Source organism: Apostichopus japonicus, chromosome 12 (assembly GCF_037975245.1).
Source record: "Apostichopus japonicus isolate 1M-3 chromosome 12, ASM3797524v1, whole genome shotgun sequence".
Taxonomy (NCBI): Eukaryota; Metazoa; Echinodermata; class Holothuroidea; order Aspidochirotida; family Stichopodidae; genus Apostichopus; species Apostichopus japonicus.
The window spans coordinates 16,284,850-16,311,494 of NC_092572.1; the positions used below are offsets into that span (position 1 = coordinate 16,284,850).

Here is a 26,645-nt window from a genome sequence, read left to right on the forward strand (position 1 = left end):
TCCTTTAGGCGTTCCATAGGAAACGATTTGACAAGTCTATGTTCCTTTGGTAGTATACGCCCAGTAATGTGGTTTCTAAGTCTAGATTGAAGTTTTCACTAGCTAAACGCTACCCATCACCGCATAGCCGACAAGTTGGCCTTTCATGGCACTATCAATTTTCCGTATCATGACCATGTAGATTTTTGGCTTTCCGAGCCGGAACTTTTCGTCACTTGTAAACAAACCTCTTCACTGATTGGTAAACAAATTTCCTACGCTGCTCCGGGGAGGCCTAAAGGGGTTTAAAATTGCCTCAATCGACCAAATTTTCTCACCACATGTACTTCTATTCATGTTCTTCAACATGCAAGCCACAAAAAACTAGACTATGATTGATAACAGGTCAAAAAAAATGTTCTCATGCTGCTTTTTTAGCACTTTTCCTGACGGAGAACAATCGAGCGGATGGATATAGACTCTAATAGGAGTATGCCACCTGAAGGTTAAGTGAAGCTACAGAGTACAGTATAGGCTATCTGTGACCCTGGTAAATATTTATTTTTATTATTCATATTGTGTTATTACCAATAGGGGTTCGTTGGAAGTTTTATGAGCTTCAATGATGTCCAATTTCATAGCATATAAAAGCATAAATTTGTAAACACGATATAGGGTATTGGATGTAAAAGTACTTGAGAAGTGAGAAAGAATACAAATACATGTTGTTCGCGGAACTGGTCCACGCAAAAATAATTAGCCTCAATGCTTTTGTCACCCCAACTGTTAAGTTGTGAAAGGGATGTTTTGCAAAACCCAGCCTTATATTATACAGTTTTATTAGTTTAGTTTAGTTAAGTAGATAAAAAAAAAGATCAGGAGGGAAACTTAAGTCCCCATGAAGGATCCTATAGAGAGAGGGAAAAAAAAACTGAAGGCACAAACACTCAGACCCGATTACATTAGTTTAGTCCAGGCTTACTCAACATTTTAACATTAAGTCATACTCATAGCGTCATACAGGCTATCCGTACCAGATACAGAATGGTCAGAGATGTGTCTTTAATTGTGGCCATCAAATTTGAGCATAAATTTGAAGGGGAAAGAAGTATCTCTTAGATTATTCAGTAGGTTACAATATTTTTCTAAAATCAATTCATTCATGGAAGTGCACAGATCAATAAACATCACAGGGTGGACGGTAACGAGTATATGGTTGAGTCAAAATTATTTGACCCGGTACCATAGCCTATTAGTACTATTTGTATACAGTACATTGTTTCAAATTATATATTAATATTGATCAACTTTTACCCATTTTCCTTTTTTTCTTTCAGGACATGAATATTTAGTATTTACATGAGAATCTGAATTCCTACCCTGCTGTAAAAAGGTGCTTGCAGAGGAAAAACAAAAATGTGTTCAAATAGCTTTCAGAAGATGTTTATGAATCAACTGAGAACAAAGTAAGACATGTTGCAGTCACTATTATCAGCAGCCAGCAAGGTTAAAAGTGAGTCTCAATGTCAGGATCTTTTCCAGAAGAATGCTGACCAGATTCCTAGAGTGAATGAACAGCATGATGATCAATGCTGAAGAATCCACTACATGTTACCAGCTAACTCTCAATAATATTGAAGCAATACATAAACCCGTGGTAATTATTATAGTGTACAATTATTTCTCTCTTTTGCCCTCTTTCCTTTATGTTTGTTAAAAATTCTGTAACCGTCTAGACAGTTCTTTTCTGCCACATTGTCCCTACTGAGTAGCAACTTTATAATCTGACATCACATTTGATTATAACATATTAAAAGCCAACAATGTTATTTCAGGACTAGAGTGCAGTACATGCAGGCTTCACAATTTGGGATATTTACTGGCTAAATACAAAATTGATTTTGCTGTTTGCCAGAAGAGAAATGATGCCCTGTCATTTTTCTTCAAAAATTTCAAATTATCCTTTCCCTCTTGCAACAATTCAAGAAAAATGGTTTTTAGCCTGTAAATTTATCATGCACTGACAAGTTTTAGCGAGCAGCTAAAATTGTGAAATTCTTTGCCTGATGTGCATGTATGTAGACCATGGCCCAATCACTGAGAATATAGCTTGTGGTAGCGTATCAGGTGGAAACATGCACTTCCATGGATGCCTGTTGTATATATTTTACAGAACTAGCTATCACTTTCATCAATAAAATATATAGGTTTCAAAGCTTTCAAGCTTTCATTCTAAAATATGGAATGCCTTAGATCTGCGTCACAAGGCTGGAATTTTGATTTGATTTTGATTTGATTTGATTTATTTGATTTTCCACTGGATATATACATGTGGAGGGAAGTCCTCTAAAAAGCCAATTCAGGCTTAACAAGGTAAAGGACTCCCAGGAAAGAAAGAAAGAAAGAACGGGAAAACAAAAAACAAACAAAAAGCATATACATAAATGAAAATATAACTAGTGTCTTAATAAAGAATAATTAATAACATACAATATAAACGATGTATCAATACTGAGAAATTACTTCTTTTTTTAGTGCTTTTCTAAATGTTTCTTTAGATGGTTTAGATTTTATAGTAGCAGTTAGATCATTCCATGTCCTCATAGCACGATTCTTTAAACTTAACGTACCAAATGTTGTATTACATAAGTTGTGGTGTGCTTGACCGGCACTTCTAGTGCGGTGACTATGTATGGCGCTGTTAATAGTAAATAAGTCATGAAAGGCTGCAGGAAGTAAGCCATTCCAAGCCTTGTAAAAGAATGTGGCTACATTCAGCCTAACAATATCGTTAAATTTTAATAAGTTGAGCAATTTGAAAAGTGAGCTGGTGTGTTCACGATATTCAGAATGAGTTATGTGACGAATGACTTTCTTTTGTAGGATTTCAAGAGGGTGAAGATAAACATTATGGGTGCCAGACCAGATTATAGAGCAATATGAAAAATGGGGGAACACTAATGTTTGGTAAAGCATTCTAAGAATATTCTGAGGAAAATAGTGTTTCAACTTAGAAATGATACCACGGGCAAAGAGATGGAGAAAGCAAATCACAAACAAGAGAATGTCAGTAATGTCATGTATATAAAAGATGTTTCCCAAAAGTCTTTCAAACTGCTGGAACAAAAGCAAAAACCATGAAACACACAATAATCACCCCTACTAGACCATCGGAAGATCAAAAAATTTACCTAAAAGTACCATTTGTGAACGAGAACATACAGGTAAAACGGTAGACCCTGGCAACAATCAGCAGATTGGGCATTACAAATCTGAGAACACACTTCATGAGAGGTAATCCATCAGCGAGTTTGTTTTCCGCGCCACGTGACAAACAGGGTTGCCGACCCAACTGCGACACCTGCAAAATCGCTGTAAAGAAGAATATCTGTTTAGCCAAAAACTGTGTCTACAAGATTAAATGCAATCTTTGCTCGTCTACATACATCGGCGAAACGGGATGCACCATTGGAACGAGAATAAAAGAACATCTACGTATGACTAAACAGACCATATACACTCATTTACAAACTCACAATATAAATCGAAAATCTGGAGAAAATATCAATTGCAAATCCTACATCACAACTTACCGAAATACCAGTGAAAGAAAAATAATCGAAGCCCTTACCATTAAAGCCAGTAATAACTTAATGAATGGCTGTGCTGGACGTCAATTGGATATTTAAGCTTTTCACATCTTGCTGGTCCATCTGTGCGCTCCGAATACAGTTTGTTCGCTGGTGCATTTCAGCTCAGGGGAATTGGTTTTAAAGTTTTTACTTATACAGAGTCGGTAGTTTGCACCTCATTCCTTGATAAAGTCTTAACCGGCGAAATATTGGAACATACAGCTTTGTATACTTTCTTACTGTGCTTGTTGAAGTCTCATTTTCTACAATTCAATATATATATACATATCCTCTAAGGTAGGCATCGGATAGTGGCTGCGCATGAGACTCTTGTTTAGGTCTCTGGGGTTGATACATATTCTCATTTTCCCCGGCTTTACCACAGTCACTAGACTGGAGACCTAGGGGGTTGGCTCTGAAACTGGCTTTATGATGTTTTGTTTCACAAGCCTATCTAATTCTGCTTCGAGGTTGTCTCGGATTGCCACAGGGAACCTACGGGGTGGATGAACTACAGGTACTGCATTGGGATCTAGCTGTAGTTTATATTCCCCTTCTAGTTGACCTATGCCCTCAAAAACATCATTGTACTCCTAGTACAGGTTTTCAACATTAGTAATTTGCCCCTCCTTCACAACTTTGACGTTTTTACCATCATTTGCATTCGTGAATTGACGCCTAGTGGTTTGGCAATGTTTTCATGTCTAACTTCTATGAGACCCATCTGCTGGACCGCTTTGCTGCCCAGCAGAGGGATTGCAATATCATTGTCAACAATCACAAACTCAGCCCGGTATTTCTTTCCATTTTTGGGGTTCACCAATTTTAGTTTGCATTTACCATTTGGCTTTGAGGTACTCTCATTGTACATTGATAATACCAGGCTAGTTTGCTTAATGTTATGCTTACCTAGTTTCTTCATAACTGAGCTTGGTAAGATGTTGCAGGTTGCCCCGCTAACAATTTGAAAAGTGACTATCTATACTCATGTCAGCGTAAATGTGACTTTGTTGCTTATATAGTTAATATAGTTTATATTGTTCTCTGTCTTTGGAGGAGTGAGCAGGTTCACCGTATTGACGCCCTCGAAGTCATCATCTGAGAGGGACTCGGAGGAACTGTCGCCAACGTTGGACGCACCTTCCGCTACAGCATTTACCCACGGTTTCCGTTTCATTTTGCCCCTTTTGGGTCCACTCCTTTGGGATCCGCTCGCTGACGCTTTGCATGTAGCTGTTCTGCATTGAGCTGCAAAATGGTTCTTCCTGTCGCATTTGGAACAGGTCTTTCCATGAAGTCTGAAGTCTGTCGTCTTGCCCGCTTTGTCGGAGCGCGTGCACCTCTGTTTTCGTCTCGATGGTCCTTATCCTTTCTCTGGATAGTTCCGCTGACTGGCACATATCCTCGCATGATTTCAGGGTAAGTTTCTGTGCCCGTAGTAATCGCTCTCTGAGTGCCGAATTTGTGATACCACACACAATCCTATCCTGGACAAGCGGGTCATGCAATGATTCAAAGTTATATGTTTGTGCCAGGACTTTGAGTTCAGTGATGTATCTGTCCAACTGCTCCCCTGGCTCCTGAAATCTCGTGAAGAATTTGTATCTTTCTACAGTTTCCTTTTGCTTTGGGTTGCAGTAGGCATCAAAGAGTGTGAGGAGCTCTCCAATTTTCGGGGAAACATCGGCAGCGCCTGCAGCTGGTACCGGTTTTATAGTCTCATATATCTCACGTCCGGTAGTGCCCATAAGATAGAGGCACATTTTTCCTTTAACTTATCATCTTTGTCAGACATTGCCAATTTTGCATATCTTGAATTCTTCTATCCAGTGTTGCCATCTGCTTGCCACTTTGGGAGAAGCAAAATCAATCTTCTCTGGTGGGGGAACTTTATCCATACTGTTATTGTAACTCGCAATCTTCTGGCAGAATTTATTTCAGGAATCATCTGAATGTTAATTTTAATTCTCCAACGTGTACACGGTTTTGTATTGTACCGTTATGTACAGTAACGCGATTGTTTTCTTTTCTTATTTTCACCTCACCAGACTGTTGTTTCACAAGGCTTTACTACTGTATTATCACCGTGCTGCAGTGTGTTCCCCTTCGTTGCATCATGAACTAGTCGAACACAGTTATATCATACTGTTATAGTTTAGCGTACAATCTGCAGTTCCTTTCTTTGCTTACCACATCACACTGCATTCTACTTTGCGTCTCGGATTACTGTACTGTTTTATCGCATAGTCCTATACATACGATACTGTGTATGCTATGCTAACGGTGCATTCGCATAGCGGAATCTTAACGAATTGCTGACTAATTCACGGTGATTTTCGGGTGATCAGTCCTTCGAATCTCGCAAGAATGGTCCTCGAAATTATCTTAAGTTTACTTCTGACACCATGTTTCAGTTTGTGGCCGTCGAGCGTGTCGTATAAAGAATATAGGAGGCGATCATTTATTTAGTTACAGACTTGGTTTATTATTGTACTTCAGTAGCCATATTCAATGGAGTGCACAGACTCGTAGTGTGTAATATGAAGAGCAAGTACGGTAGCTCATATTGATTAGCTACATAAATGTACTTGTCACACAGTGAGGCTGTGGTTTACAAATCCTGATGATCCAGTTTTGGCAAAGAACACCTTCAATTCTCTTCTCTTATTCTTAGTAACTTAACAGTTGCACTGGAGTGACATGCAATATCAGTTTAACATGTTCCAAACAGTTTAGGAATACATTGGGGTATGTCCTGTAGGTCAGTTTGGGAGGAATCAGCTGAGCTAAACAAAAGTAGTTTTCATCACTTTTCAGAGCCAGAGAGGTAAAACCCTCCCCGCTGACCCTTCTCTGGATGACGTTTCTGCAGGTAGGGCAAGCCAGACCAAGTGGACTGTGATCAGGGATACCAATTACAACCTGCAGGAATCATAGATGCACCCAAATTGGTCAAGCTTATCAAAATTGGTGACTGGAAATGTTGTTGCAGACGTAGACCTGGTTACTGCTTACACAGTATTGCTCATATGTGTATTTACACACTGCACCTTGCATACTGAAATCTCTGAAAATACATCTTTATGGAACTAAAATGATAATTGCATAGAATTTTGTTGTGGTTTATATTGTGACGACTATAAAAAGTATCATATTGGTATTAAAAAAAAAATTCATCTCTCACTTAAGGTGGCATACTCCTATTAGAGTCTATAGCAGTCCGCTTTATAATTCTCCTTCAAGAAAAGTTCCAAAAAGCAGCAGGGGAACATCTTTTGTGACCTGTTATCAATCATGATCTAGTTTTTTGTGGCTTGCATGTTGAAGAGCATGAATGGAAGTACATGTAGTGAGAAAATTGTGTCAATTGAGGCCATTTCAGACCCCTTTAAGGCCTCCCAGGAGCAGCATAGGAAAATTGTTTACCACTGAGTGAAGAGGTTTGTTTACAAGTGACAAAAACTTCCGGCTCGGATAGCAAAAAATCTACATGGTCATGATACGGAAAATTGATGGTGCCATAAAAGGCCAACTTGACAGCTATCCGGTGATGGGTAGCATTTAGCTAGTGAAAACTTCTATCTAGACTTAGAGACCACATTACTTTTGTGATTTAGTGTGTAAGTCAATGTCGCTTTTAATGGGCGTATGCTACCTGAAGGATTCTTGCCAGGTTTGTTACTGTTTTATTAAGTTTTTAGATGGACAAGAGTTCACTCTTGTAGCTACATAGTGATTCCAAACACAACCTTTGATTCAAGTCCTACAATTCTTCCATATCAGAAAGACCTATAGGGTCTTTCCCACATCCATTGCTTGTCTCTCTGTGAGCCATCATAGCACTGTGATAGGCCCTTAATAGGGCTTGCAAACTAACTAACCTGTTTCCTGTAGATTCTGCAAACATGGTTTGTTGTGACTGAGTTGAAAATATCTCATGTCCTTTATAAGCAGGTTTGCAAGAGGAATTATATAGTTGCCATATCTGTATCAGAAGAGCTAGGAATATCACCAGTGCAATTGGCATCAGCTTCAGCAGCTGTTCAAGCAGTAAAGCCAAACCTGTTACCTGGCTTGAAGGTCGTTGCATGCCTATCAAACATGCCTTTCCTTCTGTTACTTTAGCTGGCATACTCCTATTAGCTTCTATATCAATCCGCACCAAGTGTGCTTCTTCAGAAAAAGTGCCAAAAAGCAACAGGAGACATCTTTTTTGATATGTCATCAATCACTGGACTGGTTTATGTTTTTAGTTCTACAATGTAGCGTGTACTCTCTCTCTCTCTGAGTTGTGCTCTCCTCCTTCTGTATGCTCTGTCTCTCTTATATAGTCTATCATACTGTTGTTTCCTTTGCATCTGTTTCAGAGTCTGGATACATGGACTATTTGAGCTCACCTCTAATCCTGCAGCTATGGACTCTTCAGGCCCTTTATTTGTAATGTTTGTGGCACTGTGGTCCCTGTACTGACTGTTGCGTGAAATGCTTGTGCTATGTTTTGGATTGGAAACTCGAAAGCATTATTGACTACCTCTGCTTTTTGAGTGGAAGTCTGAAACTGAGTGGACCATAAACGTTTGCTGCAGGTGGGTGTCTCAGGTATTTCATTTACAGCACTGATTTTGCTGAACTCCCGTTGAAATTTGTTAAAAGGAAAATAAACAAATTTCTTTGATTTTTATCGAAATTTGCCGATTTTTATCGAAATTCCAAAAGTTAGTTTTCTCTTTTTATTTTTTTCTCTTTTGTTTAATATAGATTTGGCATGAGACATGTTAATCAGGTTAACTTTGATGGAAAAATTTTATACCAGAAGTGGAAAAACTTAACAGTTATTACTTTCATTTCGGATCATTTCCGAACAAGATAACACACTAAAGGGTGTGACCGTTTAAACGATTAACTGTTTAACCGGCCGCAAATGCACTATCCGTTTAGAAAATCACAAACCGTATAAACGGAAAATTAAAAAAAAAAAATCAAATACATTTTAAACATGAAAATTATTTAAAAATATGTAAAGAACTGAGTAATGTACTGCAAACTATCAATAAAAAACAGAAAAATGATGTTTTAGGCATGAATAATGTGTTCAATATAACTATAGTAGTAGGCCAATAGTCACAAGCTCATGATAGTGTCGTCAATTCGTTTTCTCAGTTTATATTTGCGACATATATCACCCGTGTACACCGATCAATGGCATGGTGAAATCCCGTGTGAAAATATGTCGACGCCAAAAGACGCAAATGGTCGTTCTAGAAAGTATCGTAATAACATTAACAACACAAGGCCAGTTTGCTCTCTCAGGTCCGCACGTATACAGCCATTTTTTTCCACACATGGTATTATACTGTGCATGCATCGGGGCGGGATTGCGGCAAACATAACAGAATATGAATGAAAATGATAAACCTTACGATATTTTTCACAAATATTGATGCTTAGATAAGTGCTTCCTCACAATCAACGAGCCGCCCCAAAATTCGCTCCGCTTACGTAAAACTTCTATATAACACATGGAAAAAATTCAAGTTTTTACACACATAATTCCCACTGACATTGGTCATAGAACATAAGTAGGTTATTGACATTTGAACTTGCCCAAGTTCATCGCACCATGGGAACGACACAACACATTGAACATGATGTTACATTCTTCCGCCATCTGGACGCCGAGTGTAAATTTTGGTGTAATATGCAAATTATGAATGGTACTGCGCTGCGCGGTTAAAATTTAACCTATTGCGACACCAATTTTGGGAAGCTGTTGTTGAAGAAACTTTTGTATCAAATGTAAAGTACTGTATCATGTTTGTGACACAAGAGAAAGAAAATGAAATCGGAGGCTGCTACAACCCATCGCAAAACACGTGCGTGCGTAATTTGTTTTCTAAACATGACTTTTAATGAGTAAGCAGGAAAGGTGGGTAAGTTTATCTAAGTTAGGCAAGTTTTTGTTAAAAATCTTGTGATAGATAGACAAATATATTGTTTTTTTTCTTCAAAAGTTACGATGTTGCCGAAGGCCGAGTTATATAAATTCAGTGATCTGAACTTCTGAAGACCACGATATACTGATCAGGTGTGTTATTCTTTTCATCAATTATTACACGTAATGTTTGCAATATTATTGGGCCTAATTAGTAATTAACATACATTGATCGTTGTCTTGTTGCCTGAATTGCTACTTTTTTGAAAAAAAAAAACCTTAATTATTGTACTCATAATGTCCTATTTTCATTAAAAGTTGAGTGACATTACGTCGAAAAAGCCGCAATCGGGAAACAGCGTTTAAAAGTTTAACCTACCGGCAGGTTATACGGTTAAATGGTTAGTGAAATATCCGTTAGGTCACACCCTTATAACACACAAAAAAAACCGACTTTATTGAATGAAAATATACTGAAAACCATATCGCAAAAACATAAAATCGCCTATAACTCAAAAACGGAAGGAGATATCGACTTTTGTCAGCTGCGTAGGGATTTCCTAAACCAAATTTTGATGCGCTCTATCCACCTGTGTCATTTATGAGCTTCTCTGATGTAAGCTGCAGTACGTAATTTCTCTATACCAGTTCCGCAACATTTATTTACGCAGTAAACATTGTTCATTATGTTTTCTTTCACAACGAATATTCAAAGTTGTGCTCCACACGCTTCACAGATATTGTTTTATGTTGTTCATTTTCAATTCTAGTTTAAAATTACATTTTCGAACGATGCATTGCATGCCTTGTCAAACATTCCTGATTAGTAAAACTAAGGAAGGATATTTGATTGATATGATTTTATGAGCTGTTCCACTTGAAAAATGATGATAAAATCGAAAAACAAAACATTTTCTTCTCATGTGACGCATACCGGGAGACTCATAAAAACCCCCTTCTCATTAAATTAAATTTACATGCCGTCAGGCCAGTTGAAAGCCCTTCCCAGTTATGTTGGATCAGCTCTTCCCAATATACAATACTCAAATAAGCAATGAAAATATATTCATTTTCCACAGGTTTCTCCCCAACTTGGGCCCAAGCCACTGCTTTATTTTCTTAGTAGTCATGAAACAATTGTTTGCAACTCTTTTGCTGGCCAGGTGTTTTCAAGTTTTATTAATAGCACAACTTCTGATTGGTTTATTCAAGATAAACTTTCTATCCCTGCTGGATTGTTCTACTTATATACTGTATATGAATGAATATTTGGTTTTCAATTAACTTAGTGACAGGTAACATCCATTCCATTATGAAAAGTAGGGGCAAAATAATGTTTGCTTCTATAGTAAGCCAGCCAAAGGTTCTGTAGTGCTAAACCCCCCACGAAGATAAATACTATGCTAATTAACAGATGGTAGGCGTGAATTTGACAAAGCCAGGTTTATGATTGGACTAGGCCTCTCAAAAAAGTTTGGTCGCTGGGGATATCCAGGGTAGGGAATGCACATGTAGGCAGCATACTGTAGGTGGCCCAGACCCAGGCTGCGACCTTAATTACCAGGGCAGTCCATCTGCATTCGCGGGCAACTTACAGTAGCTGGGTTAGGGGGAAAATAACAGGATGTTTTTTATTTTGCGTGCATTGAAGCCGGGGGGAGATTTTTGGGTTTGAAAGTGAGTGCGGTAAACGGTACTGTTGTACGTCAAGTAACACAGGAATTTATTGGAAAAAAAGATCTCTTTGATATCCAGCTACGACTGTTTCATTGTGTAAATTTTTTTTTATTTCTTGTTTTTCTGACGCTGCGTTCATTGGTGAGTTACTTAAACTTATCTTAGTTTAATACTAGCCTATAACTTAAGTACTTGTTACGATCGACCAAGACCAGTTTTTATTATCCTAGCCAAATAATTTTTCAAACACCTAGTACAGAACTTACTCTGTCTTATATACAATCAAACTTTTGCAACATTTGTAATATTCCTCGGCCACTTCTGGTATAGTCTGAAAACGGCTGTAGTTACACTAAGGATTCAACGTAGGTCGCAACCTTGGTATGTCTAGAATTGCCTTTGCCGTTGTTGATCCTGATAACTTTCGTGGAAATTTTGTTGAAACTACGTTGACAACCGTGCCCGCAGAAGTCTAAATCTTAATGAAATTATTTGTTTTTTATGGATTTTCAACTTTTTTTATGGATTTTCAACTTTTTTTATCGATCGTTGATTTTTTTTCAATGGGAGTTAAGCGAAATCAGTACTGTAGTTGTGTGCTGTCAGTGTGGGATATCAGCAGAGATCTCTTTGTAGCATTTGGCATGAATGGAAATGTGTACTTCCTGCCCCTCTTGCATACAAATGAATGCTTTGGGCAATGTGAATGATTTCCAATGTAGCACTTTGCAAGGCAGTCTTAACATGTTGATAAAGCCTTCACAACTTTGCAGTGGTCGTATTTGAGGGCTTTAATTCCTGCAAGTAGTCACCTCTGCCAGTACAAGGCAGGTCAAGTCCTCTGCAATGCACTTTTGTATCAAGTGCTTCCTAGTCACAGTTTGTGCAGGTAACATATCAGAGGAGAGTACTGCTGTAGCCAGTGCTCTGCGGAGTGACTTGAGTAGGTGAACTTGGTCTAACAGCATATGGTTCTCTGTTTCAGAATGAGTAGCTGCAGCCATTGTACCAGTGAACCCTTTACATGCCTTGCCATCAGCATCAGTTGTTAGGAACTTCTCCTTAAGTGGGTTCTTACCAGTAAGTAATATGGATGCACAAATCTTTCCACCATTCTGTTCATCTTTGACATTGGCATCTATACTGAACAGCCCTCATTGCCTGGAAATTGCAACTTGTGACCGCTTCTTCTATTCATTTCACCAATTAAGTTACAGTTGTTACTGTGATTGTAATCAAAATTAAATTTACCCATGGTGACATTCTCAACAATTACATCTCTGTATTGGCTTGCACGAACAAATGGAGTATTACTTTTTGCATTACGCAGACAGGTATGATATTGACGATCATATTCTGCAAATATTGGAGAGTCTTTTGAGAGGCCATGCAGTTGCAGTGTCTTCTTTATACACCCCTTTTCTGACATATCATTTTCATTCATTTCTTCTATTGCAGGTCCAAACTGGTTGGCTGACTTTTGTAGTGTTCTGACAGCAGGACTGGGAAGAGAGATGCTGCTGAGCAATCTATGAGCTGCACTTGAACTGATCTACATCTGATGCAAGCCTAACTGCCGTGCAATGTTAAATTCTGTGGGATTCTTGCCAGGTTTGCTTCTTGGTTTAAACCTTTGTAGATGGGCAAGAGCTTACAGTACCTTTGTATCTTCAGAGAATGCATCCAAATACAACCTTTGAGCCAAGTCCCACAAATTCTTCATATCTAAGTTTGCAAGAGGAATAGGTGCCACATCAGAAGGGGTAAGCATGTCACCAGTGCGGTTGGCATCAGCTGTACGAGCTGTAAAACCGAACCTGTTACCTGGCTTCAATGTTGTTGCACGCCTACCAAACATATCTTTCCTTTTACCCATTAAAATATAACACCTTCCTAGTGACCTATTCAGTGGCGTCTTTCGCGACTGACTGCACTTTTGTTCTGAACTTTTTTTCGATACATTTGTCTCCACTGGCGCTCACTTCACAAAGTTATTAGCCTCCCCAACCAAATGTTTTTTACCTACTTAAAGAAAGATAATTTGCAATGTGTTTTTCAATGGTTAAACTGATATTATTATTACCATAAACATTGTATTGACTTCCCCAATAATTCTAACCAATATGGAAGGGTAATAACACAGCATATGATTGTATGTTATTGGCATGCGATGTAAAAACCGGTGCATGACTATATGATATGCACATTGACATGTGTAACACGCGAAACGTAAACAATTTTGGTTATATTTTTCCCAAATCAGCCCCCCAAATCATATTGGGCCCCTACGCCTATGACGGTAGTTCTATTAGGCATTTTTTTGGAGTATTCAAAATCATACCAAGTTTTGTGTGGTGGAGTATAAGAATCGCGAGATACAATTTATGAAAGTGGCAAGACAAACGTGGTAAATATGACTGATTAAAGGCCAATTTTGACCGAAATTTTTCAATTTTTAGGTCATTCACAATCACAGGAATATATGAATAGGCCTAGATAAACTGTAGTGCGACAGTCGGAAATTCCAACTGTCGCACTCCAATTTTCCAACTATCGTCAGTTATATGACGTGCGGGGGTGAGACACCCCCCACACCCACCCCCCCCCCCTCTAGCCACGTCCCTGGGTGTAAGACACAACTTCTCAAACAATCATTAAAAGAGGTTTAATGTGGAGTCTAAAAAATTTCAATTGTAGTTAAGATGGCATAATCCTATCAGCATTTACATCAATCCACCATAAGTGTTCTCATTCAGAAAAAGCAACAGGAGAACAACTTTCTTGATATGTTATCAATTAGGGTCTGGTGTTTTCTTGGCAGGGATGTTAAGGAGCATGATAGAGAGTACAAGTGATACAAAAATTTGGTCAGTTAAGTAAGTTTAGACCAATTTAGGCCTCCCTGGAACAGCATACAAAAATTGATTTCTGCTGAGTAAAGAGGTTTGTTTACAAGTGAGGAAAACGTCAGTCTCTCATAGTAAACAAGCAATCTGCATGGTTATGATATAGAAAATTGAGGGTGCTATGAATGGCCAACTTGTCAGCTATCCAGTTATTGGTGGCATTAAGCTTGTGAGAGCGAAATAGATTAAGGGATCACATTACTTTTTGATTTAGTGTGTATTGGGGCATTTAATAGGTGTATACTACCACAGACCCTTTTATCATGCCGACTAGTATTCAGCAATTGGTTGAGCAATATTGTGTGTCTATGTGTAGGACATTTTATTTGACCGCATAAGAATCATAAACATTTTCAGAAGTCCAACACCTGTTAACAAACAATTTAATAACTTGTTAGTACTTTTATTTTACCATCATTTGGTCAGCATAGAATGCCATTAGTTGAATCACAGAAACTATATTTGATAAGTTGAAACTATGAACAATCAACAGTGTGTTTTGTTTGTTTTCTATCAAAATAGGAATTAATGGCCAAAGAAGTTAAAAATTCCAAGGCTGCTACTAGTGCTTGAGGGAAGACTAAAAGCAGAAAGAATGCCTAATGACAGAGAAAGAAGACATATTATACAGACACTGTGTGACTACATGGTAGGATATACATGGCTAAAATAGGTAAACAGTTTAATACTGTAAACTCACACTATATCATTGCCAAACAGCTCTAATAATCACGAGGAGCGATTTAATGCTGCAACGTTACGCTGGATTAACTATCTCAAGACCTGACTTGCATTCGACAGATACTAATAGTGGGCCCAACTTACAATAAAGTGAGCCTAACAAGTAACTTTGAAACACTTCTTAAGTTCAGGCTCAACCTTGAAACTAATTTTTCCCGATGACCTTCGAAACTTGTTTTGCGACAAGCTCTGCTAACCTTTCAAACAGAGACAAAAAAAATCATATATGCTCACGCTCGAAATGATGCTGATTTAATACTTGCGCGCAGATTCCTCAACATCATGTGTATTTACTGCGTTACTAGCGGGGCCCTATGTGGGTGAAAGTGATTTGTATGTGCTTCCTCGTGCACTGCTGACAGCCACCTGGTTAATACATTTGTATACTCCCACCTACGAAAACCAGTGTCTAATATTTATAATATATATATGTTTATGAGCTTGCCGAACGTTACAACATCATACAGAAAGCCATGCCGGACAAAGTTATATTTAATGATTATAGTAACATATACATTAGTTACTGTTGATAAATATATGATATGCAAATATGTCATGCATAACCTATATGCACGAGGTGTATGAGTAATCTGAATATAATACGGCATTACTTGTATATATTATTATATTTAATGATTATAGTAACATATACATTAGTTACTATTTATAAATATATGATATGCAAATATGTCATGCATAACCTATATACACGAGGTGTATGAGTAATCTGAATATAATACGGCATTACTTGTATATATATATATATATATATATATATATATATATATATATATATATATATATTTATATACTGCATATGCTGTATATATATATATATATATATATATATATCTATATATATTAAAGATATATATTTATCTATATATATATATATATATATATATCTATATATATATTATCTGATATATATATATATTGTAATAAACGTTAACTATTTCGAGTCCATCGCTGCTCGGAGTTCAGCGATCGTCAGGCCTACTGATCCGTAATAAAGTATGGGTTGCTATTCCACGAACTACCATTTGGGTTTGACACGGCTGGGTGGTTTCCTTTTGTGTCTGTTGCCATGTCTACAGGTAGAGATGAGCTCGCTTCTCTAGTTGAGCGTGTTGCCTTTGAGGGTGGTAATTTGGAGCTTTTCTTTGCAAAGATTGCATAGACCAGACTGCCGCTTGTGCGTTTGGACTGTGACACAATTTCCCAGTGTATTGAATATTCAGCTTTTTTCTCCTTGAGTTGCCAGTTGTGTTTAGAGAGTTCCGTTTCTTTCTTATATCGGTCATGTTGGAATGATTTGGTGTGGTTGTTGTATCTCTTCTTAAATTCTCCGCTCGCGAGGCCTATGTATGATGCGTCGTCGGTTCCTGACGTGACGGTGGCTTTGTAAATGACGTCATTAACCAAGCAGTTCCAGCGAAGTGGGCAACTGTCTACTTCTCGGCAGTTGCATGTCTTTTCCTGGGGGGTTGGCTCGTTTCTTTCATGACCTTTGAGTTGTGTGACTTGATGATCTGTTGCATGTTTCTCATACAGCTGTAACTTTATTTTGACTGTTGATCTGTTGAAGATTTTGTGTAGCTTGTTGGTCTGTGGGAATTGCTTGTCGATGAGTTTTAGGAAGTCCGCCGCAAAGTTGGTCTTTACGTTTTTGCTGTATGTGGGGTTGTACCATGTGATTTTTCTTGACCTGCGTTTCTTGCTCTGTTTGGTGTTTTTGTTTTCCTTGTTTTGGTATTTGATAGTATAGTTGTATTCAGCTGACCGGAGGGCATGATTGTAGGTGGGTGCTGCTTTCTTGAATGTGTCCTGGTTAGATGATAGACCAGAGACTGTTCTTTCGATGGCTGGCGGTATGTTCTTTATTATTGCGGGCGGGTGGTTCGAGTGTTGGCTTACTGTATGTAGATTGGTTCGTTGTTTGGTTTTCTGTAGGGCTGGTACTCGCTGGTATTCATGTTCAAAGTGACGTCAAGGAAGTTGACTGTTTTCAAGTTCGTTTGGACAGTGATTTTTAGTCCACATGTATGAACGATCTTGATTAGGGCTTTTTCGTATTCTGTCTGCTTTGCTGCCTGAGCATGACCTCATTACTGGTAGCCCATCGTCCCTGTATAGTCCCAAACCAGTGATATCGGGGTTTTTCTCCAGTTGGTTCAAAATGAATATTCCCACCAATTTACAAACTTCCGCTTTGTCAAATGCACCCATTGAAACGTGGAATTGGTTACCCGTGTCTCTCTTCTCTTTTGCCCTTGTGATCGTGAAGGAGAGATCGCCTTGCGTGCATGATAGTCTTCTATTCAGTATCACTGATTCTGGTGTATGCTTTGGCCCATGCTAGACATTTGTGTATGAGATCCTTGCTTATTGAAGGGTAAAAATCAACAATATCGAAGACCAGAGAGGTGAGACTGCTCTTTTCCTGTATATTTTTAATCCATTCCAGTACGCTTGTGGTATGTTTGCATTTATGTGGTCAAGCATGGCCTTGCTCACTCGTCCCATTTCAGGTTTTTTTTGTGTTTATTAGCCTGCATTTTGTGTTATCTTGAAAAATTTCTTTGTGGTCCTTGATCGTCACGAAAACCGTTTTGGGTCCAGTTTTATTTATTCGGTTACCTATTTTTAGTTTGTCAGCTAGACTTGTGTTTCATTGTCTATTTCGGTGGCGGTGTTGCGGTCCGCATATTTGTATTTCTGAGATATGTTTACAGTTAGCAACCCACCGTATTTGGCGGGGTCCATCTTGTACATGTTCCTGGTTTTGTCCGCCTCTACGAAGATTTCTTTAGAGGATGTGATGTTTTCTATGTCCTTCTTGAGGTTGGACAGGAGCTTCTCTGGCTCTTCCTTGAACTTAGTGTTCTCGACCATTTCCAGCATATTGGACTCGAATGAGACCAACTCCGGGATTTGTGGTGGGCCGCATCTCGATTTTAGCCCGTATGCATCGGTGGTGGTGGTGTTGTCCTCGTCACGGCTGGTGTCACTCGTTTCCGCATCGGTGTCAGTGTCGGCCAGGATAAATAATGCTCTCCATCGCATCCGTTTATCAGCTTCTCTGTCATCTCTAGCAGTCTTTTCAAGTATTCTCTAGTTGATGGCAAAGGAATGTTCTTGCCCGAGTAGTTCATGTTGTATCGTTCCATACTAAGCTGTAAAAGCATGTACTGCTGTTAGTAAGTAGAGTGCTCAACCGAGGTTCAGGAGCCAAACTATAAAATATAGCTAAAATACTATCAACGGTGAGAGGGCTCAATACCGAAGTAGAGCATGATATATATATATTGATATATATATATATATATATATATTGTAATAAACATTAAATTATTAAGAGTCCCTTGCTAATCAGAGATTCGCTCTTGTACAAGTAGTTGTACAGCAATCGTCAGGCGTACTGATCTGTAATAAAGTATGGGTCGCTATTCCACGAACTACCATACAAATATATATATATATATATATTTTTGAAAACAAAAGTAGATAATAAGTAGTTTTTTATATAAACAGTATCAGTAAATGGAGCAACAACAAGCTGTAACAGAAACAAACAGGGTAGGATGCAGAGATATTTGTATATTGAAAGCTTTTATTTAATGCAGTTTGGTGCCTTGAATCAGCAATTGCAGTTTTTACCTAAGTACCCAGTTATTAATGTACTCTCATTAAGAATCCGGAGGGGCACAGCCACTATTTCGAGGGAGAGAATTAGAAATTGTCTATGATTTTCATTGAGATAGCAGGGGCACTATGGCAACTTTGTAGTTTTAGTAGGAAAACAAGGCTATTTACATACACTTGTGAAAAGGCACCAAGGGGCATGGTTTCCAGAGTGAGAAAAAACATGTAGAATAGACAGAATTTTAAGAGCAACTTTTTTCCAGTGGTTTTTTGAAAACTGTACATCAAAACCTTAACATTTCCTGCAGCTGCTCAATATTTACTGGTTCTTGGCACAAATTTTGCTGGAGTTTTGGACAATCTTAGAGCCCTGACTTAGATGATAAAGTTGTAGGATGATCAAGAGGGCACCTAAGGCATTGAAAGGGTTAAAAGGCATACCGCAGTTGTTGCTATCAGTGATGGATGATTTTTAAGCTCATTACCGCAAGAGGCATTTTGCCATCCACCTGCTTCCTGACGAACATATTCTTACGTTCATCGAGTGCATTTTGTTTGTTCTTCTTTCACCCTCTGTCTGTCTACATTGTTGGTTCTCTTTTCTTTCATCTTCCGCTGCAGTTTATTCTCCCCACAAAAAGTGGCTGTAGAAAATTTAGGAGATACGGCTCAGTCTGAGTACAAGCATGGCTCATCTCTGAACACGGAGTGCAGTGGTAGCGATAGTTACAGGGACATTTTAACCAGTCATAAGTAAGTTTCACTCTCTAAACATGTTTTATTTTAAGCAAGGTTTTGTCAGCTGGCAACATATTATCTATGTTTTATTCTTTTGTAAAACAATTCAAAAATAAGAAACTGACTGGGAAAAGTAAATGCAGTGTATTGAGACAAGTTATTGGATAATCCCAAACTGAATGTTTACTTACCATAAATGTAACTTGTTGAAAGGTAACGCTGTGTCTTGGTAACAACATTTTAAACTATCTCAAGTTGTAAAGGATTGGGAAGGTTAATAGAACTCGATTTGGGGTGGGGGTGAGTGGAGGAGGGGTGGGCAGCTAAAATAAGCTGCTTAAACGATATGATCTTTAAATTTACAATATAAACAGTTGACTGTACTGAAAACTGCACAGTGCAATTTAAAGTAGACCACTATCTATTTCTTGCTGTAAAGCAGAACTGTTTGTGACCTTGTGTTGAGTTTGTTTTGATCTCATCTCCCTTCATGTAATGAATAGTGAGATGAGATATTGTACTTCACCCCACATCAAAAATGTGAGTGGGTGAGTGTGCATGTGTATGTCTGTGTGCGTGAGTGAGTGAGCAAAACTAAGTATGTCTCAAACTCCTCCTAGACCCCAAGTCCTGTCGAGTTCAAGCTTGGTGGGTGGGTGCCTGACCATGTTAACTCATGCCTGTGTGATTGATGACGTCAAAGAGGTCGAAGGTCAAGAAATCTAAAAATTAGTTTTTAGCCATTTTCTGCATGCCAACTTGTTGGACAAAGGCATTAAACCACATTATATGTAGAGAATGAAGAGACAAAGATTAAAACAAGACAGATTTAGCTGTTAAGGCTTGTAGTTAACAGGTCAATTGAGTTAAAGTTAAAATTGGTCTAAATTGTGCAAAAGAGTGTGTCCTAGACTGTTAGTCTGATCAGGTTCAAACTTGGTGGGTAGGTGCCTGACCATGTACTGTAAACTTGATCTTTGGTGATTGTCTAAATGTCATAGGTGAAAGGTCAAATACCCAGAAAGTGTAGCCATTTTCTGCTTGTCAGCATGTTGGAAAAAGTCATTAAACCACAAATATGTTGACTATAATGAGACAAATTTCAAATTAGAACTTATGCAGTTGTTTAGGGTCAAGGTCAAAGTTCATTGTAGATCCATTCCATCATAAAAGAGATGAGTACCATAGATTGCCATCTTGTCTTATGTTTTAATCGTAATAGATGCTAAGATCCCATAACAAGGGAGTTTATTAGGCAAGTTTCAGGAGAGATATGATTGATAAAGATGGCTACCTTCAAGGTATGCAAGGAATTAAGATGACTAATGAAGCAATCCATGGCAGAATGAAGGTGAGATGACAAAACTATTAATTAATGGATAATTCAACTGTCAATTTGAGTATAGTTTCATTAGTTTAATGTACGTTTAATTGCTTTGTTCAAGGGCTGTCCTAACATGTTAGTATTTAATATCATGAGATGCAAGGTTAAATTGCGACTAACATGCAACATCATGTAACATGTTGAAAATTTCAAGTTTCATTGCTTACACTACATTTCGTTTTAATAGAATGTTGAGTGAAACTACCCACTGCTGTAGGGGATGAAACATTTGGTGTTTAATCCACAAGCTCCAGCTCATTCATTGGGGCTTAAATTTCAACTCCTACCCAGATCCCAACGAAGAGAGTAAGTGACGTCTGCTCTGTAATGCGACAATAGCATAAGAGACGGTGGTATGAACAGACCTTATGGGGAAAAAGTTAACACGTCATTTAATGAAAGTGAAAATATTCCCCATCTTGGTGGGGTGGAATTCATTTCCCCTGTGGGTTGTATAACAAAAGAGAAATCTGTAAGCAACGATGATTTTTAATGCATCTTTGCGTGATTGATTACTAATCCATCTTTGCGTGATTGATTATTAATCCATATTTGCATGATTGATTATTATACAAATATTGAATGGTTTTGAGTGCAATAGTGCAAATATTTCATTCGTTGAAAGATGGAATGTTCCATTCAACGGGGCGCAGCAGAGTTGAATGGAACAAATTACATCTTTCAACGAATGAAATATTTGCACTATTGCACGAATGGAAACCATTCATCATTTGTTTTATACAACATATTATATTACGATGGGTAAAATGCACTCATGCAACCGATTGTTTTGAACAGACAGGTTTCTCTGCTCTCTTACCATTGAAAAAGTGCTACCAAAAAAGTATAACTCATGGTTCTATTTCATAGAGTGGAATAGAGCGGATTTTGCATTCAATCAACAAGCAATTGACCAATCAAATGACCAGACTACAATTAGGTGTTGTATAATAATCCATATTTGCATGATTGATTATTAATCCATCTTCTTTCTGCTTAGACGTTGAAGGACAGCGTAGTAAAATCAGAGGATTCCGTGAAGAGACTGTTAGCAGAGATCAAGATGCTAGGTCAAAGGGTCGTTCAATCTCATAAAGCCGTACAGAAGGAGGAAGAGCCAGGTACATTTTCAAGTTTCTTCCTTTGGGTTTGGTACGTTGAGAGTACAAGATGGATATGATGCTCGCATTGTATAAAATTATTGGTAGCAGTATGCTGGAGACAATGGGTTGTAGGACTATTGTTTGCGAGCGGGTCACAGATATGGTCATGTGCGAAGAAAGTTAGAATGAATTTCAAAACTAACCAATGAGTCTGTCTTGCGTACAAAGATTTACTTCCCTGCTAAATAAACCCGAGCGCGTTTAGCAGGAGTGTCAAGCATAAATCAGGGACGTTTAAAGTTGCTTAAAATGTTCTATTTATGGTAGTTCACAAGCGAGAATGTTACCTAACATATATGGAATTGATGCCAAGTTTTTGTATTGAATGAGTGCAGTTGTTAAATTTTTTGTCCCCGCCATCCCCACCCCACCCCCAGAAAGAAGTATCCCTAACCGTGATGGAATATCACTTACAATAGTAATATTCAGTCTTACCGAAGGCGATGGAGTACAACAGAGTTGAGGAGAGTGGAATTTTCCGAAGGTTAAAGTGTCACTCTTCCCCTGACCAACACGGGAATGATGCTAACTTTGTTAATTAAGGCGAGGATAACAGCTAGGTACTTGACTCCATAAAGAACTCGGACATGTGGGTGTATAGAACAGAAAAATATAGTCATACAATTACCGACTGAAACACCCGTTCAAATAGAACTCGGACATGTGGGTGTATAGAACAGAAAAATATAGTGATACAATTACCGACTGAAACACCCCTTCATGAAATTACACCCTTCATATAAATCACAAATTAGGGAATACTAGAATTATAGCATTAGGAAATTCTAGAAATTAATTCTAGATATCTCTTTTCACGTCTTCAAATGACAATTTCAATCCCAAAGTTCGGTAAGCTTCAGGTCGCTGTCACTGTTTCACCAACTCCCGTCTTTTGGGCCACTTTCTCTTTAGGCCAGCACCCCTTGCCTCTCTTGCTCCGCTGATGATTGTCGAGAACTGCAGGGTACAAAATACGTTAACTAGTATTTTGTCTAAATACATGCTCTGGAATTATCCCAAGGGTATTTGTAAGACGAACCCTAACCACAGTGAATCTTCCTGTAGATGTGAATTTCCCTTTGTTATATTGAAAACGCATAACACATAATAACATAAATAATTACATAAACCCACCACCAAGTCCTAAATAATCACAAGGCTCCCAATTCTATAATGCCCCCACTAACTGCTCCAATACAACACTTACTATATGCATACTGTCTCTACCCCTAGGGCAGCTTCAATGGCCAGGATTATTCTAGAACATAATCTATGTATCTAAAATATCATGCCATACCCCAAGACACAATTCTCCTCTCTAAAGTGATCCCTGATTGCATTATCTTGTAACACATATTACTAAGTATTATTGACATATCCCCTAGGCTAGAGCCAAAGTTACCTAGGTCAGGATACAAACCCCCACAATAACAGTGACACATCAATAAGCAATGAATAGAATAAATAATTCTAATACCTTGAAACATCATTCCCCACATTACAAGGATAAATAATGTGACTTACTTCACTGGGCTTTGACTTGCTCTCCAGGTACAGACCGGCGCCACGATACATCCACACAGAACCCGTTACTGGTCAAATTAACTCAGGTGGTGACGATAAATAATATATGTTTTTTTGCATATAAAATGTTGGCCTCGCAGGCTAAGCTTCAAGCATCTCAACAAGCCTGAATACAACTTAGTGCCCTCACAGGGTCTTACTACAACAGCAATAATAACCACACACCACGCCCACAGAGGACACAGCCAGTCTTGTACAACTGTACCTTTCAATCCCTGGGAGTCAAGTGAGGAATATTCTCCAACTCTGAAATGAATGCATACCATGTACTGCTCAAAACAATACATAACACAAAACAAGACACAAACAAGACAAATATACAGGACACAAAGGGATAAAGCTACTACCTTCAAGGCAGGTTCAATCTAGCTTGTGCCATTCAGAGTCACTCAAGTGATACATAAGACAATACAATAGGGACTTGTATCTGCTGTGACATAAAGAATACATCAAGTTTATTTACTTCGTCCTCAGATTTAGTGTAAAGTATTTTTTTGGGGGTGAATATTGTAAGGATAACAAGCTCGTTCCTTTTTTCCTAGAACTGAATAAGTATTCACGCAAAGCAAATTGCTCTTTTTACCCATCATCAAAGTAGCTGTGCAGTTACTAGTGTATTGGAAACAATATTATACCTGCCATAAGTTTTGCCATATGCTACTGTGCATTATTTTTTGGGGGAGGGGGGGGGGTTTCCCATAAATTGTATGTGCATTGTGTCACGTTTGTTTTGACAAATAAGGCTTTGTTCTGTGCAGTGATAATCTTTTCCTATAATCCCAGAGATATAAATATAAATATATTTAGAGGAAAATCTTGAAAAAGGTTGTAACAAAATTAACGCCGGGTCAGGCCAGATCTTTCTGGAAACCCTACACGTAATGAGACTAGGAAAGAATTGGTCTGGGAGGATGGGAGAGGGGGGGGGGGGCGGGTTTTAGTGGAATATTTAGGAACATTGCAGTTATTGTGTGTTGTTCTCCATCTCAATTAAAGACCTGTTATTTATGTGTAAATTAACACCTAGTTACTTAGTATTTTGCTGTTTGGATGCAGCCAGGGGTGGAACCTAGATTCCCCATCTCTTAGATTTTGTCTGTAACCCCACCAAAACACATATCCAGTACCACTAAACCCACTCCGAACTCTGTTGCTCCATTTACCCGAGCGAATCTTGCTATGAAATTGACTGACTTGCTACACAAGTGCAAAGATACTGGGCATTTTTTTTCCATTAACAGAAACTCTAGTGTTATCATCAATATAATGATAAACAAAATGGAGAAACTTTCAGCACATGTATTCAAAATAGTAAGCACTTACTTATTGCCTCCACTCCACCCTCCAGTTTAATATTCTGGCTTTGCTTTCTTATTATGTGCAGATTTGAGATGTAGTACATTTCTCCATCCGTGTTATTGTCAGATAATGAAATGAGAATGAGAATTAATAAAATTGTAAAAGAAATGTTTCCTTCCTCGACAGCATGACTTCGTATCCGTCACTTCTTCAGTATCTACCTAAATGAAAAATGTAGGCTGAATTTTAGACACAATAATGTCGTAGTCCACCAGAACAAGGTTAATTTGAGATTTTACACTCACACACTGCTGATCCAGTTCCACGCTATTCACTGTTAAAATATGCTAAACGTCCGATATGTTCCTTTAAAGGCTAACTTGATGATGTTATCAGCTCTTCTAGAACAGGCTTTAATGTTAATGTTATGTTTTGTTAACCCATTGCTTTACATAAATTCTCACTCAATCAAAGAATGTTCCTTTAACTTGATACTAAAACAACAACACCCTTGCACCCATTGAAAGAAAGTTAAACACCATCTATCCAAAAGTTGACAAATTTGTACTACCACTGTAAACATGTCATTTGAGACAGGTAAATATCTTTTTGTGATTTTGTGCTGGATTTGAGGAACTCAGCTAAATGGTTAAAGTATTAGACTAAATAGTCTTGTCACTCTAAACCGATGAACCTCGGCAAATTAATGGGTCGTTACCTTACAAATTAAAAGTGGCATAAAAAATCCAGCCTGGTCTGATAGCGCTGTTTTTCAACCGTTCACAACAAATTAACTGAGGTTTGTTAAACTTTGTTTCTAAAGTCATCTTTTTTATGAATTTTTCCTTCATGTCTTTCCATTGTAATATAGCTTGTAAATCTATTGCAATAAAAAACTTTACATTTTTTTTTACATTTTATAATAATATTCTGTAACTACTGTAGTTGATACAACAATACTAGACATTTCACTAGTAGATGGGTTATAAATATAATAAAAAGAAAAAAAATTGACATTTCTGACATTACATAAGTTAGGGAAATCATTAAATGTTCTTAGATCTCTGTCTGTGGCTCTGACTCCCTCCCACCAAGAAAGTGTTAATCCCCCACCCCCTCCTATCACCCAAAGCAATCCGTTTTCGCCCTTAAAATTATTGGCTATCGTTGACTCATTTGAGTCTTCAAATGTAACATGCATGATCTACACTTTATGCAGAGTTCTTATGTCTACATGGCTTGTGTATTCCTATCTAGTAATTTTCTTTCATACTCTTTTATGGACAGAACCACCTATGGTGTCCACCATGGAACAGCTCCCCGAGAGACCTCCAGAAGACTTAAATTTGGAAGAGACTTGGGGAGATGACGAAACATCAGACAGAGACAATAAATTGGAATCCCAAGCCCCTGTAGCCGATTCAGATCCCTACTCTAGTCTCATTATGGACATGAAAGCCTCCATCTCACCTCCGAGTTAAGTACAGTCTAACTCTTACCAGATCAGGAAAGGCTTACCAGACGATAACCTCCTGAAGGCAGAAGAAGACAGAAAAGTTTGTTCCAATTCTGGTAGCGACGTGCCGAACGCTTCATCAATCCAAAATGACAAGCTGATGGAAGTTTCCCCCGAAGGGATTAGAAATAGGACTAAAGTTGAAGAAGAATCGGAAAGTGATTCGATCCAGCTACCAGAAAGACCTGCCGGTCTCAAACTTTCAGGATCACAAACTTTTTGAGCCACCGATGTTGCAGCTTCTTAAAAGATATATTTATTATTATTATTTGTTTCATCACATAGTATTACAAGGTGAACAAGACAATAAAAGTACAAATAAGTAAAAAATGTGAAAGGAAGTCAACTAAGAAACCCTTTTGGGCTTAATCGAATAGAGTACTCCCTATCTATATGTACATATATATATGTAAATATTTATATATATATATATATATATATATATATAT

General features: G+C 38.0%; 1 protein-coding gene across 10 annotated transcripts; it reads left to right on the forward strand.

Annotated features, from left to right (window-relative positions):
• The first annotated feature begins 248 nt into the window (after positions 1-248).
• Positions 249-26,645, forward strand: LOC139977955 (BRISC complex subunit Abraxas 2-like). 10 transcript variants are annotated; one of them, XM_071987749.1, is made up of 12 exons: positions 249-529; positions 1,317-1,636; positions 6,412-6,483; positions 7,979-8,197; positions 9,623-9,696; positions 12,206-12,300; positions 12,679-12,831; positions 14,649-14,775; positions 19,134-19,265; positions 20,517-20,601; positions 21,635-21,755; positions 25,968-26,645. In XM_071987749.1, exons 8-12 carry the CDS (start codon positions 14,729-14,731, stop codon positions 26,159-26,161), a joined length of 579 nt encoding a protein of 192 aa, XP_071843850.1. In that variant the 5' UTR covers positions 249-529; positions 1,317-1,636; positions 6,412-6,483; positions 7,979-8,197; positions 9,623-9,696; positions 12,206-12,300; positions 12,679-12,831; positions 14,649-14,728; the 3' UTR covers positions 26,162-26,645. The 10 variants fall into 10 exon arrangements, with proteins under 10 accessions (XP_071843850.1, XP_071843843.1, XP_071843842.1 ...); XM_071987742.1 differs by having other exon boundaries at positions 6,429-6,581; XM_071987741.1 differs by having other exon boundaries at positions 6,429-6,483.

Excerpts from the sequence above, each read along its gene's own strand:
- LOC139977955 (XM_071987749.1), top strand. The coding sequence starts at position 14,729 with ATGACAGAGAAAGAAGACATATTATACAGACACTGTGTGACTACATG. Across the intron at positions 14,776-19,133 it reads AGACACTGTGTGACTACATG|TTTATTCTCCCCACAAAAAG; the intron begins GTAGGATATACA and ends CTTCCGCTGCAG. Across the intron at positions 20,602-21,634 it reads CAATCCATGGCAGAATGAAG|ACGTTGAAGGACAGCGTAGT; the intron begins GTGAGATGACAA and ends CTTTCTGCTTAG.